At 37.6% G+C, this 13,255-nt stretch overlaps 1 protein-coding gene across 1 annotated transcript in view; it reads right to left on the bottom strand.

The window, feature by feature from the left end:
- ITGA6 (integrin subunit alpha 6) overlaps positions 1-13,255 on the bottom strand; it is a 99,683-nt gene that overhangs the window by 35,524 nt on the left and 50,904 nt on the right. Inside the window, 4 exon segments of the mRNA XM_043997948.1 lie at positions 861-992; positions 3,330-3,585; positions 5,933-6,012; positions 9,765-9,889. Of these exon segments, the coding sequence (XP_043853883.1) occupies positions 861-992; positions 3,330-3,585; positions 5,933-6,012; positions 9,765-9,889 (593 nt within the window).

Genomic DNA, 13,255 nt, shown 5'->3' on the forward strand with positions numbered 1-13,255 from the left:
TTCTCTTTGTTTGAGACAAATTCCTCAGCTTAGTTTTGGTTGGTTGATATTTTTTTCCTTATTTTTTTGCCATGAAATCACTGTCACTGTTCCTCACGTCAACTTACACTAAGAATTAAGAGGTTTTAAAAGCCTTTTTATAATTACCATAGTGCAACTGAAAAATTTACAGTAGCCCTTAGTAATACCAAAAAGCCTTAGGCATTAATGGATTGATACATAATCGCCATTTTATAAGTCCTCATTATAGCTCCAGTAGTTAAGCTCAAGTTAAAAACTAAATCTCACATGCCAAGACCTGGATGGCCTGGGTCTACAGATCTTCCCATTATACTTACCTTTCAGAGAATGATTTTAAATCACAAAATAAGAAATATATGGTCTTTACCACTCCCTTTAGTAGTCCCAAACATAATGAAACCCTTAAGAATACTTTCATAAAGAAGTCTGGTAGAGAAGGTTAGCACTCCACACAAAATTTCATATCTTGTTATCTTTTTTTTCATTTCAGTATGGCCCACAATTAAATGCCACCGACGACTATGATGCCTTTGTTTTATGTACAAAACAGAGGGTCACACCCCATACCAAGGAATTTCAGGGAGGGCACCGGTTTGGGGAAAGATCAGCATTATTATTCTCTTTAAGGAATCCCAAGTCAGGTAGAATTCCATTGCCAAACCAAAGCAAGGGTAGATAAGTACCCTTCCCTCTGGCTTTTATTAGGCAGAATCTAAGGAACCCTGAAATTCTGAGAGTTACCCAAGATTTGGGGTATGGAGCTTTAGAAGGAGGGACACAGGATTGTCATGTAGCACCAAACTGGTCTGGAAATGTTTGTCATCTATACTTATTCCTACCTAAATAACTGTTAGCTGGAACAGGAACTAGACTCTCATCATGGTCAGTCTCACCACCAACTTCATAAGGCCCATCTTCAAAGATATTCATGTCAAAAAAAGTGTTATTCTTTTGCTCTGCACGAACAATTCCTGAAGGAATGAAATGGCAAAAAAAAAAAAGGGGGGGAATGAAGATAAAAATGAATGAAAACAAATGGTTCCTGACACATTTTCCATGCGATTACTGAAGAGAAATGATCAGAGTTTAAAAGACATTAAGAAGCAAGAGAGAATAATGATGACATGGATCATAATAACTAGGGTGAAAAGAATATTACTGTCATCCATGTAAATTCTAAAGAGTCAAGAAAATTGGGATTGTGGTAATTTAAAAAAAATAGATGCCTTGAATCTTAATGAAATCTCTATGATGTCATGAAACAAAATGAAAACATATCTTCTATAAAAAATAGAATATATGTATGCACATATAAGAAACTAGTAAAAACTAATACTTTACTTCCTCTATAAACAAACCAAAACCAATTTAGTTTCTTTACTGTGATATTAAAAATCAAAATCTGCTTTTAAGTTTCTAGAAGAAAGGTACAATCAAATTATGACTTTTAAAAATATATATTTAATTTTAAAGTATCACATACTCAAACACTCTGCTGCTCCTGCAAAAAAACAAGACAAAATGAAACAAAAACACACCCCAGAAATAAGCTCATCCTATATCTACTCTTATTTCGAGACTTATAATAATAAGAGCAGACAGTTACATAGTACTTTATGGTTTAGAATTGTTTTACATAAGATATCCTCATGCTAACCCTGTGAGGTAGGAAGGTCAGGTATTATTATGATCATTTTGCAGCTGAAGAAAATGAAAGAAGTTAAGCAACTTGTTCAAGGAGACAGGGAAAGAATGTGGAAAAGTTGCAACACCAATCAATCCAAGGCTGCTGCCTTCAAATTCATTGCTACTTCTTAAACACCAGTCTCATAACTGACTCCATCCCTGTCTCCTCAAACCCACAGCTTTTCCTTAAAGTGATCATCTCTGCATCTCCTAATCCAACTGGTACTGACTGAACTGACTACTTTACCTTATTATAGGCATATGACATCCTAGGAAAAGGTGCAACCAAACAAACACCCACTACAACAGAGCTTTATGCATTCACCTGTCACTCCTTAACTTTTCTTGATGCTTACAGATAATGATGAGGAAAAAATATTCACCTCCTGTTAAGACTTAGGAGTGTCAGACATCAAACTTGATAGTGGTAACCATTATAGTCACACTGAAAGGAAAATTATTATTTCCATGTATCATATTTGCCTACAGATAATATATACATATTAAAAACAGCAAATAAAAAAAGAAATAAGCATGGATTTTAAAAAATTAAGACTTTGAAGAAGAATAAAAATGGGGCATTATGAACCTTTCCCTTTAAATCATGTAATTTAGAGGTAGAAAAAAAAATAAGCTATTTTGCTTCAACCTACCCTTGCTTCTTCTATGTTACATTCTTCGGCTGGGGGGGCGGGGCTTGCTTATTCTTTTTAGTCTGGTGTAGACACGCCAAAGAATCAACTTTTTAAAATACTCCTTGATTTCATTTGCCCCTGGCATCTGCACAAATAAACCTGCCCCCTTGTTTGGTGGTTTCCTTTCTTATAGCTAAAAACTGCTAAAATGTGTCCTTTATTGGGTGATTTTTTGGGGGGGGGCGGGGCAATGAGGGTTAAGTGACTTGCCCAGGGTCACACAGCTAGTGAGTCTGAGGGCCAGATGTGAACCCAGGTCCTCCTGAATTCAGGACCAGTGCTTTATCCACTGCACCACCTAGCTGCCCCTGGGTGCTAAATCATTACAGATTTTTGATGTTGTTTTCTTCCAAAATAAATATCCTACAGATAATTCTTAGTGCTATTTTTAAAATTAAAATCTCCATTTGTTTTCTAGTAATAAAATATTCCTTTAGATAAACTTAATCCTCACTGTAGAATTATGGTAGCAGTTAAAATACTCTGAATCCTCAAAACTGGTTTTATAGATAATGACCACTCTAGCTTCAAGACATGGTGTTTTGTGCCCAAAATTCAACCTAGAAAAGTAAAAATTCTTTTGCAAAAGTAAAAACCTTAATGAAATATGTATGTATATAGATATACATTATGTCTGTCTAACTATCATTATGTATGTGTATGAGTTTATGTATACACATAAACATACACACATATTTGTGTGTATCTATACACACACACACACATATTTTTCCCTACCTTTTCCCTATCCTACTTACTATGTCTCGTTATTTGTTTTCAATTCAATATTGGCTAAAAGAAACTAATTTCTTTATAGATAATTGTGTGTTTCATGAAAAGGATACACAGATTCCAGCCACCCCCAGTTTCTCCCATGGCCCTTAGGAGAATAACAATGTCTGTCTGTAAAGAGATAGGTTCTCTTACCTTTCCAATTATACGTTCCCGGGGCTCCAAAAACAATGTAATGGAAATCTTTAGTAAAAGTTGCAGATACACCTTGCTGGCAGGAACCAAATTTCTCATGGCCTCTCAAACGGCCATCACAAAAACTCCAATCTCCTCCATCCATATCATCCTCAATGGTAAGGGACTGACTCAACACATAGCACCTCCCAATTATGTCCCTTGACTCCTGCTTGGTGTTAACATGTTGCCTTCTCTCATACCGATGGGCACATGTCTGTGAGGTATAGGAGATAAAGGGACAATTAAATCTATAAAAATAGTTCATAACTCTAAGCTTTGGAGGCGGTCTACTGCAAAGGGACCAAGAATAATAAAAACAAGAGCTAATTCTATGAATTATAATACAGTTATCCCTTCCACAGCATGACATTCCCCACTGTGGTTTCAATATATCACAGGTTGGCTTAAGAAATTAAATGGGGGGGGGGCAGTTAGGTGGCGCAGTGGATAAAGTACCGGCCCTGGATTCAGGAGGACCTGAATTCAAATTCGACCTCAAACACTTGACACTTGCTAGCTGTGTGACCCTTGGCAAGTCACTTAACCCTCACTGTCCCACAAAAAAGAAAGAAAGAAAGAAAGAAAGAAAGAAAGAAAGGAAGGAAGGAAGGAAGGAAGGAAGGAAGGAAGGAAGGAAGGAAGGAAGGAAGGAAGGAAGGAAGGAAGGAAGGAAGGAAGGAAGGAAGGAAGGAAGGAAGGAAGGAAGAGAAAAGAAATTAAATGGGAATCTGGAGGGAGTTTAGTGGAAGCCACAGATGACACACTAAGGCTGGTGGATGACACAGAACTTATGACCAAATACCCTAACCCAAATTTTACAATACTGTTAACACCCCATAAAAGAAAAAGAAAAAATTCAGACTTCTCTGGTATGAAGGGAAATTTTACATGGATTTTCCAAATCTCAGGGGTGATATACTCCTCAACTTCTGTGATGTGGAAGGGATAACTGTAATCTCTTCATCATTTTAGGATCTGATCAAAAGGCATCCTCTAGTTCCTTGGTGAGATGACAACTAACTCACTTCTAGCTACTCAAATACTTTTCTAGTTCTCACCCAAGGGGAAGTTTCAACTGCAACTGTTAGATGCTAATTCCTAAAATGCAGAGAAGAAATGGAAAATACCTTCTTATTTTCTTCATTTTTAATCAGCTCAATAGTAACAAATTGGTAACTAGAAATTATTTTCTTTTTTTACTTTTTTTTTAGAATTTTATTATGCTCTGGAGAAAAGAAAGCCTTGCCACATTTGCACATGTACCCAAAACACTGATTCTTGAAATAGATTTGCATGTTTGCATATATAAGTGTATATATTCACTTACACATATATGCATACACATCAGTGTATGCATGCATATATGCATGTATCTAAGTGTGTGAACTTATAACGAGGATGTTGTATAAACATAAACCATTGGTATATGGTACTCCCACTGAGAGGAATCCCTCTACCAAGGAGAACAACAATTCTTCTGCAAGTTACAAAAATGCCAGGTCCTGAGAGATTGAGTGATTTGCCTAGAGTCACACAGGAAGACAATCAAAGGAAGGCCTTGAACCTAGGTCTTCCTCATGTTAAAGGCCATAGCTACCCATTATAACACACTGCTTCTCACTTACTATGTGTTACCCTAAAAAGGGGGAAATGTATAGTCTAAAAAGGTAAAGTACTCTCTGTTTTCTCATATTTTATTATAAAACCCATGGCAACCTCCAGGGTTCCAGGAGATATGTATTGAAAAATCAGTGAAAACACTTAGAAATGTCAATAACTAAATCCTCCTCCATCCCTTCTTCCTTATCTCCCCCCCCAAAAAAAAAACCCCCTACCATTAGATAATGAAGATTACTTATGTCTTTGTTTCTTAAAATGCCCCTTATTCCTCTTTGCAAAGAATGTAAATTCATTCAATCTATGATGATTCATACTAACCTTTTATAAATCTTATACTTCTTGTAACATTACAAATTTTTTGGTCCAGTCCCATTATTTCATCTGTGAAAGTTACTTCAAGTGAGGATTCTTAGAAAGTTTAAATGTCTTGCTCATAGTCACACAGCTAGTCTATGTCAGAGGTAGGACATGAACTCAGGTCTTTGTGATTCCAAGGCTGGCCTTCAATACAATATGCCACCTTGTATTTCAATTTACCTACATGGGCTGCAAATTTATTGTGTAAATATCAACTTATCAAGGTCTGTGATTTTTAAATATCTTGTAGATTTAGCATATTTGACATACATTTATAATTAATAAATTTGTTTTAGCCATTTATACTTGTATGCAATGGGGTGGGGGAATAAGAGTTAAGTGACTTGCCCAGGGTCACGCAGCTAATAAGTGTCTGAGGCCAAATTTGAACTCAGATCCTCCTGACTCCAGGGCCAGTGTTCTATCTATTGTACCACCTAGTTGCCCCTATAATTTTTTTTAAAGGCAAGACAAGCCTACTTCAAAGTATGTCAGAAAATAAACCACTTCTATTGATCATTACGGTCATCAGTAGCAAAGTCTAAAATAGCTGGTCCCTTAAACCTCTGTTTCTTAGTACTTACCACCACCTTTCCTCCTGGCCCCTGACTCTGGACAGTGACACCCATCCACTGGTCTTCCTTACTCTCGGATAAAGGGTCAGCTATGATGTAAAAAGATAACCATACACATATTGAGCATTTTGCAGTTTCTTGAGAACATGAACAAAAATACCTGCTTGCTTCTTTAAAAAAACATAATAGTGGGGCAGCTAGGTGGCACAGTGGATAGAGCACCGGACCTGGAGTCAGGAGTACCTGAGTTCAAATCCGGCCTCAGACACTTAACACTCACTAGCTGTGTGACCCTGGGCAAGTCACTTAACCCCAATTGCCTCACTAAAAATAAAAATTAAAAAAAAAACATAATAGTGATTTTCTGCTCCCAGATCTTCCCCAGAGATACATAGAAATTATTATTGACTTTGCACAAATTGATAGTTATTTGTAAGGATACTTAAGAACATATCATATGTTATGTTTTATTATATTTATGTTAATTTTTAATTTAAGAAATAAGACAAGTATTTCTGTAACATAGTAGAATAAAATGACTGCACATGAAGCTGAAGATCTATTACATACAACTTGCTATTCCTTTTACATATATAATAAAATTATCATGTAAATTTCTTTTTTCTTGCCCCCCCTAGATAGCTAACATTAGACACACACATATACATACATATATGTGTTATTCTATACATACTTCTATTTATCCACTCTTTCTCTGGGTGCAAATAGCATCTTCCTTCATAGGTTCTTTGTAGTTAATTTGGGTACTTATAATAGTCAAAATGATTCAGTCACAAAGTTGTTCTTAAAAACAATACTGCTGCTACTGTACAATGTTCTCTTGGTTCTGCTCATTTCACTCTTCATTATTTCGTGCAAGTATATCCATGTTTTTTTTTTCTAAAATCAGCAAGCGCAACATTTCTTATATAAAGTTAAGACCTACTGTTCTTTTTTTTGGGGGGGGAAGCAAATGGGGTTAAGTGACTTGCCCAGAGTCACACAGTAAGTATCCGAGGCCAAATTTGAACTCAGGTCCTCCTGACTCTAAGGCTAAGGCTCTATCCATTGTGCCACCTAACTGCCCCATATATGGCTGAAACATATAATACCATATCATTACTTCTTAAGTCTTTTTCCTACCCTTTGAATTCAACAACACAAATACTAAAAGATATTAATATCACTCTAAAGCCAAGGTAAATAAAGAGATAAATCTGTACAAGAATTGTTAATAAATGCTCCTTGATGATGGCAAGATCTAACATTCCACACCTCCATATTAGTGTCACTTGTTCCTAGAGGTTACAAAGCACAGAAGTGTTTCTGAAACTCCAACTTGTAGCCAAGACACCAAAAAGTAGGTGCCGCTCAGCCCAAGATATTCAGTCAAAGAATACCAGTAGAACTCTATAATAATGAATAACAGTACACTTCTCTTTACTTGAAATAAATGAGTAGTAGAAAAGAAATCAATTCACTTTTTTTTTCTTTTTGCTAGCAATTTGTTTTCATGCTTTCTCCTTCATTGGATCATGAACTCCTCACAGGAAAAGATTGCTTTTGCCTTTCTTTATACTCCCAGTACTTAACATAGTGTGGGGTATACATTAGGTACTTAATGAATGTTTTCTAATTTGACAATTTAAGTTTCCTTTCTAAGTCCCTAAAATTTATCAACCAAGACTGGCCTTCCTATTAATTTTTATTTGATTTTTAACCAATGAATTATCTTCCTTCGAGGCAATGTATTGTAGAAGAAAGGATTCTGAATTTTGAGTCAGAAAGACATCTATTCAATTTCTGCCTTTGATAGGTGCAAGTCACTGTGACCTCAGTCAAGTCACTCAACCTGTCAAGCCTCCAACAACTCTCTAAGGCTATCACGGGAGGGTGGAAGTTTCCATACCGACTCACAAATCGTCAGGCCTTGGCACACTGACAAAAGTAATCTTCATTATTTAAGCTAATCAGGGACCTCAAATTTGAGCTCTATTGGAGCAAAGTACAAAAGTCAAGTGGGAAACATTTAAGTATAAGCAAGTGCTAATTCCATTTCCAAGTGCAACCCACTATGGAGTTTTGTACAAGTCCTCCCATTGATTTCAGCACTTCTCCCCAGGAAGGCAATAGTATTAATTCTTATCACTAAGATATAAAGATTATAGTTAATGATTTTGCAATCTAGGTCTTTTGTAATGGGAAAAGTTAAAACAGCAGCAAGTGGAAGGAACCTATGTCCCTTTTTTTCACATTGTAAAAAGTATGCAGAGGTTAGAATTAGAATTATCGTCTAGGGGCAGCTAGGTGGTACAGTGGATAGAGCACTGGCCCTGGATTCAGGAGGACCTGAGTTCAAATCCGGCCTCAGACACAACACTTACTAGCTGTGTGACCCTAGGCAAGTCACTTAACCCCAACTGCCTCAACGGAAAAAAAAAAAAAGAAAAAAAATAATTATAGTCTAGTTATAACTGTAAAAGAATAGGGTTACTCAACATTTCAAGGATAAATGTCTGAAAGTCTCCTGGCAAGGCACCACTAAAAAATTATTGTTTAGCCACTTTCAGTCATATCTGACTCTTTATGATCCTTTTTGGGGGGCTTCTTGGCAAAAAAAAAAAACCACTGGAGTGGTTTGCCATTTTGTTCTTCAGCTCATTTTACAAATGAGCAAACTGAAGCAAACAGGGTGAAGTGACTTGCCCAGGATAACGCTGGTCATAAGTGTCTGAGGCTAGATTTGAACTCAGCTCTTCTTGACTCTAGGCCCGGCACTCCGTTGTGCCAACTAGCTGCCCCCAAAGAAATTCAGGAAAACAGCAAATTGGGTGCTAAAGGACAATAAAACAGTGAACAGTATCCCACTCCCTATGGCTACGGATAAAAAGGCAGTATGAGATAGTAGAGGGGATGCTGGTCTTGGGGATCAGAGCTATCTACATTTCAAATTCTGACAGATACTTATTAACTGTGTGATCCTTATTAATTATGTGCCAGGTCACTGTTCCTCATTTGTAAAAGGAGAATAATAACCCATGTACCTCAAAAGACTGTTGTAATGATCAAATGGTACAATGTAGGTATGCAAGCCTTAAAGCACTATATGAATAGGAGGTACTATTGTTATTTCTCACAAGTTGCTAACTGAACATTCAGAATTTTCATCATGCTTTCAACTCTCACCTCAGGAAAGAAATCTGGAGTTTAAAATCATCTTTTACTTTCAAATATTTTTTCATATCAAATGTGGAAAACTCCATTTTTCTCATTACTATGAATTCATTCTTAAACAATGGCCCTATGCAGTACCTCATTTTGTCAATAGGTGGCAACATCAGTACACTTTATTAGCAAAAGGTGGTGTTTTTTTAATTAGTCGGCAATCCTTGTTAGGACTGAAGCAATAAAAGTCGCACTTTTTAAACACGAAGCTGAGATTTGGGAATTCATTACTTCATGAAAAAAAAAAGTTTTAAATAAAAACTATCAACCTGTAGAACTATTAATGCCATTTTAGAACAAAGATGTTTTCCTTCCCTAGAGGTGGAAAATACTTAGAGGCTGCCTAGTCCAAACACTTCCATTTATAGATAGGAAACAGATGCCCAAAGATAGTGGGTGACTCACCCAAGTGAATAGCAGAAGTGGGATTTGAACTCAGGTCCTCTAACCCCAAAGTCGGCACTATTTTGACTTATACTCCAATAAGCCATTATGGAAAGGGTTAAAGGAGGAAGGGTGATAAATTCTCAATAAGGTCACTACCCTCTAACATGATCCCTCACTAACAAGACCTCCAGAAATTGTATTTGTCTAAATAAAGTCAGGAAGAATTTACCATCGTTATCAAATTCAATGCGTTGGCAAGGTTCCTGGGATGTGATGTCACAGCTGTACAGGCCTCCTGTCCGGTTGGCTCTCTGTAACGGAAAAGCTTTGGCTCGAGGGGCCCCTACCAACAACCTGTTGACAAGATAAAAGTAAAGAAGGTGTTTGAGTGCATGGAGAAATGAACATTTCCCAGATTAGCCAGAAAGTAACATTTATAATGGTCGGTCAAAGACATGGTAGATTCTACAGGCTTGAGAGCAGCCTTATTGTCCACTTACTTATATCAGCTGCTCTCTCAGAATCTGTTCATTTACTCCTTAAGATGTGGCTTCTCTTCTCACTTTTCCTTTCAAGGCTCTGCCCATGTTAGATTGTAAACTCCCTGAGAGCAAGGCCAGTCTTCTGCCTCTTTTTATATCCCCAGTGCTTAGCACAGTGTCTTAATAAACATTTATTGAATTGAATTTAAAGGGGTAACAGAAGCTTTTAATCTGTTTTATGTCATGGACCCTTTTGACAGCCTGATGAAACCTATCAGCCCCCTTCCCAGAATATTTTTAAACACAAAAAATAAAATACATAATTTGCTATATCTATAGAGATCTATCTATAGCTATTTCTCCATATCTATCAACAGATATATAAAACAAAATCTATAGATATAGGTTTTTTAAATAGACATAGTTGTTTGCATATTGTGTCCCTCATTGGAATGGGAACTCCTTAAGAACACTCTGTTTTCCACCCTCAGCACTTAGCAGAGTGCTTGGCATACAGCAGGCATTTAATATGTGGTTATTGGCTGGCTGACAGAAAACCAATTCCTTTTAAAGAGTTATCAAAATATTTTTGAAAGTTCACAGATACCAGGTTAAGCAACCCTGTCCTAGAAAGTCGGCATTCCGCTTCAAGAGATGTCCTATCAGGGCAGCTAGGTAGCACAGTGGATAGAGCACCAGCCCTGGAGTCAGGAGGACCTGAATTCAAATTTGGCCTCAGACACTTGACATTTACTAGTGACCCTTAGTAAGTCACTTAACCCCAATTGCCTCACCAAAAAAAAAAAAACACCAAAAAACTTTTTAAAAAAAAAAGAGATGTCCTATCAACCTGTTTATTATAAAGGACTTATTTAGTATGGCAGATGGTTTTCCTATCTCCTATTTAATGCTCTCCCAGCAGCTCCAAAAGTTGGAGCAGCAAAGTAAAACTGACCATATTTAGAAGGAAAGAATTTTAGAGTTGGAAGAAAGCTTAGAGAGGAGTAATTCTAGTAATGCTGCGTCACTTTTGCTGTCTGTTTTGTGCAGATAACCCAGGGTCATTATGGAACAATCAGGAGTAGTTAAATGAAAACAAACAAAGTGAGTGGAAGTATGGAAATGAATGAGAGGAGAGGGGGTGCTAGAAGAGAATCAAAAAGGAGAAAATGAAAAATTACTATTACAACCACCCTACCCCTACCAGAGGGTCACTTACATTAACCTGGAGGACTTGTATATTTCTGAATAGGAGAAGGGAGATGAAGGAGGAATAGTGTGGAAGAGACTGCTAAGTAGTAAGATCTACTTAAGTCTGTCCAATTTGGGGGGTCTAATAACATCATACGGTATTGTCACCAATCTGACAAATAGTTACTAACTATCTGCTCTGTGAAGAGCACCAACAGGCATTCGAGGGGAAGGGGTAAATGGGAAAGACATAGATGACTAACACAGAGTCTTTGTCAGTCCCACCCAGTGCTCTGATATGACAGGGATTAGCCAAGACTGCTTAATAGAGGGGATCAGTCAAGACCACCTATACTATATATCCTACTATTGTATATCCACTGGGCACTTTGGAGACTTGAGTGGGGACACTGGGGTAAGAAGACAAAGGAAATGAAATGCAGTTCCCAACCTTAAGAAGCTTATAAATCTAGTTGAAGAGATAAACCTGCATACATGAAATATTAAGACTTTACAGATCCCCATAATTAAATTCAACTCAACAAGCATTTATTAAGTACTTACTATGCACAAGGCACTAGAGATGCAAAAACAAAAACAAATCAAAAGTCCTTAAGATTAAGTGCCAAGAGAATAAGGATAGAGTGTTTAGAATAGGGGTTCGTGGGGAGGGGTGTTTGTTAGGGTTATGAAGAAAAAAGGAAAGACCACAAATGAAAGGTGAGAGTATCAAACTGTTCCTAATGTGTCTGTACTGTACTATGATCTTTTTTAGGTGGTGAGCAAGCTATTTGAGGCAAAGGGATGTTCTTTGCCTCATCTCAGGAACATCTAGTATGGATGGTGCTCCACAAATAGCAGGCGTTCGATTCATGTTGTCACCTGACTGACTGTTGTTCTGATCTATGGCTGCATTTAGGGGAAAGATCTGGCAGATGTAATTTTCTACAGCTCTTGCTGAATGCTGTGCCAGCAGTTGGAAGCTGGTCTAGGCTCCCTGTTTCTTTTTTTTTTAATTAATTTTTTCAATTAATAAAATTCTATTTTCCCCCTCCCAACCATTCCATTGTGTGTGCGTGCGTGTGAGAGACAGACAGATAGACAGAGACAGATGGAGAGACACACAGAAAGAGAAGATGGGAAAAGAAGGGAAGGGAGACGGGAGGAGAGGGGAGTAGAGGAGAGAAAAAAAGGAGGACCAGATAGAGAAAGAAGAGAAGAGAGAATGAGGCAGAGAGGAGTGAAAGAGAAAGGGAGGGGGAAAGAGGGAGAAAGAGGAGATAAAGAGAAGAAAAGAGAGGAGAGGGTGAGAGAAAAAGAGAGAAGGAGGAGGAAAAGGAAGAGGAGGAGGAGGAAAGAGGAGGGGGAAGGAAAGAGGTAACCCTTCATTTGAGCTCTAAAGCAAAGAAGAAATTCTAAGAGGCAGAGGTGAGCCAAGATGTGCATTCCAGGCTTATGCAAGTCTTGGAGGCAAGAAATGTAATGTTGTGTAAGGAAACAATAAAAAGACTTGTTTGGATTGTAGACTATGATGGAATTGGGCCATTTGTGAAAGCTGTTAAATGCCAAGAAGGATTTTGTATTTGACTCAAGGGGTAATAATGAGCACCTAGAGTTGTGTGTGTGTGTGTGTGTGTGTGTGTGTGTGTGTGTGTGTATTGGGCAGAGGGGAGGTGACATGGTCAGACTTATGGACTAAGAAAAACACTTTGTCACCTGTGAGGAAGAAAGATTCACTATGGAGAGATGAGGTAGGAAGACCAATTGAGAGGCTAATGAAAGGTAAAGAGTGAGAGGTGAAGAGGGCCTGGACCAGGTGTTGGCAGTATGAGTGGGGAGGAAGGGACAATACAAGAGATCCTGTAGAAAGAGGAGAGATGAGAAGATGTGGTGACAAATCAAATACGTGGGATAAATGAGAATGACAAGTCAAGGATGAATGAATGAATGAAGCATTTATTTTTTAAGTATTTATTAAGCACTTACTATATACAAAATTCCATGCTAAGAAAAGTAAGGTAGTCCCTGTTCTCAAGTTGTACAGTTC

Source organism: Dromiciops gliroides, chromosome 3 (assembly GCF_019393635.1).
Source record: "Dromiciops gliroides isolate mDroGli1 chromosome 3, mDroGli1.pri, whole genome shotgun sequence".
Lineage (NCBI taxonomy): Eukaryota > Metazoa > Chordata > Mammalia > Microbiotheria > Microbiotheriidae > Dromiciops > Dromiciops gliroides.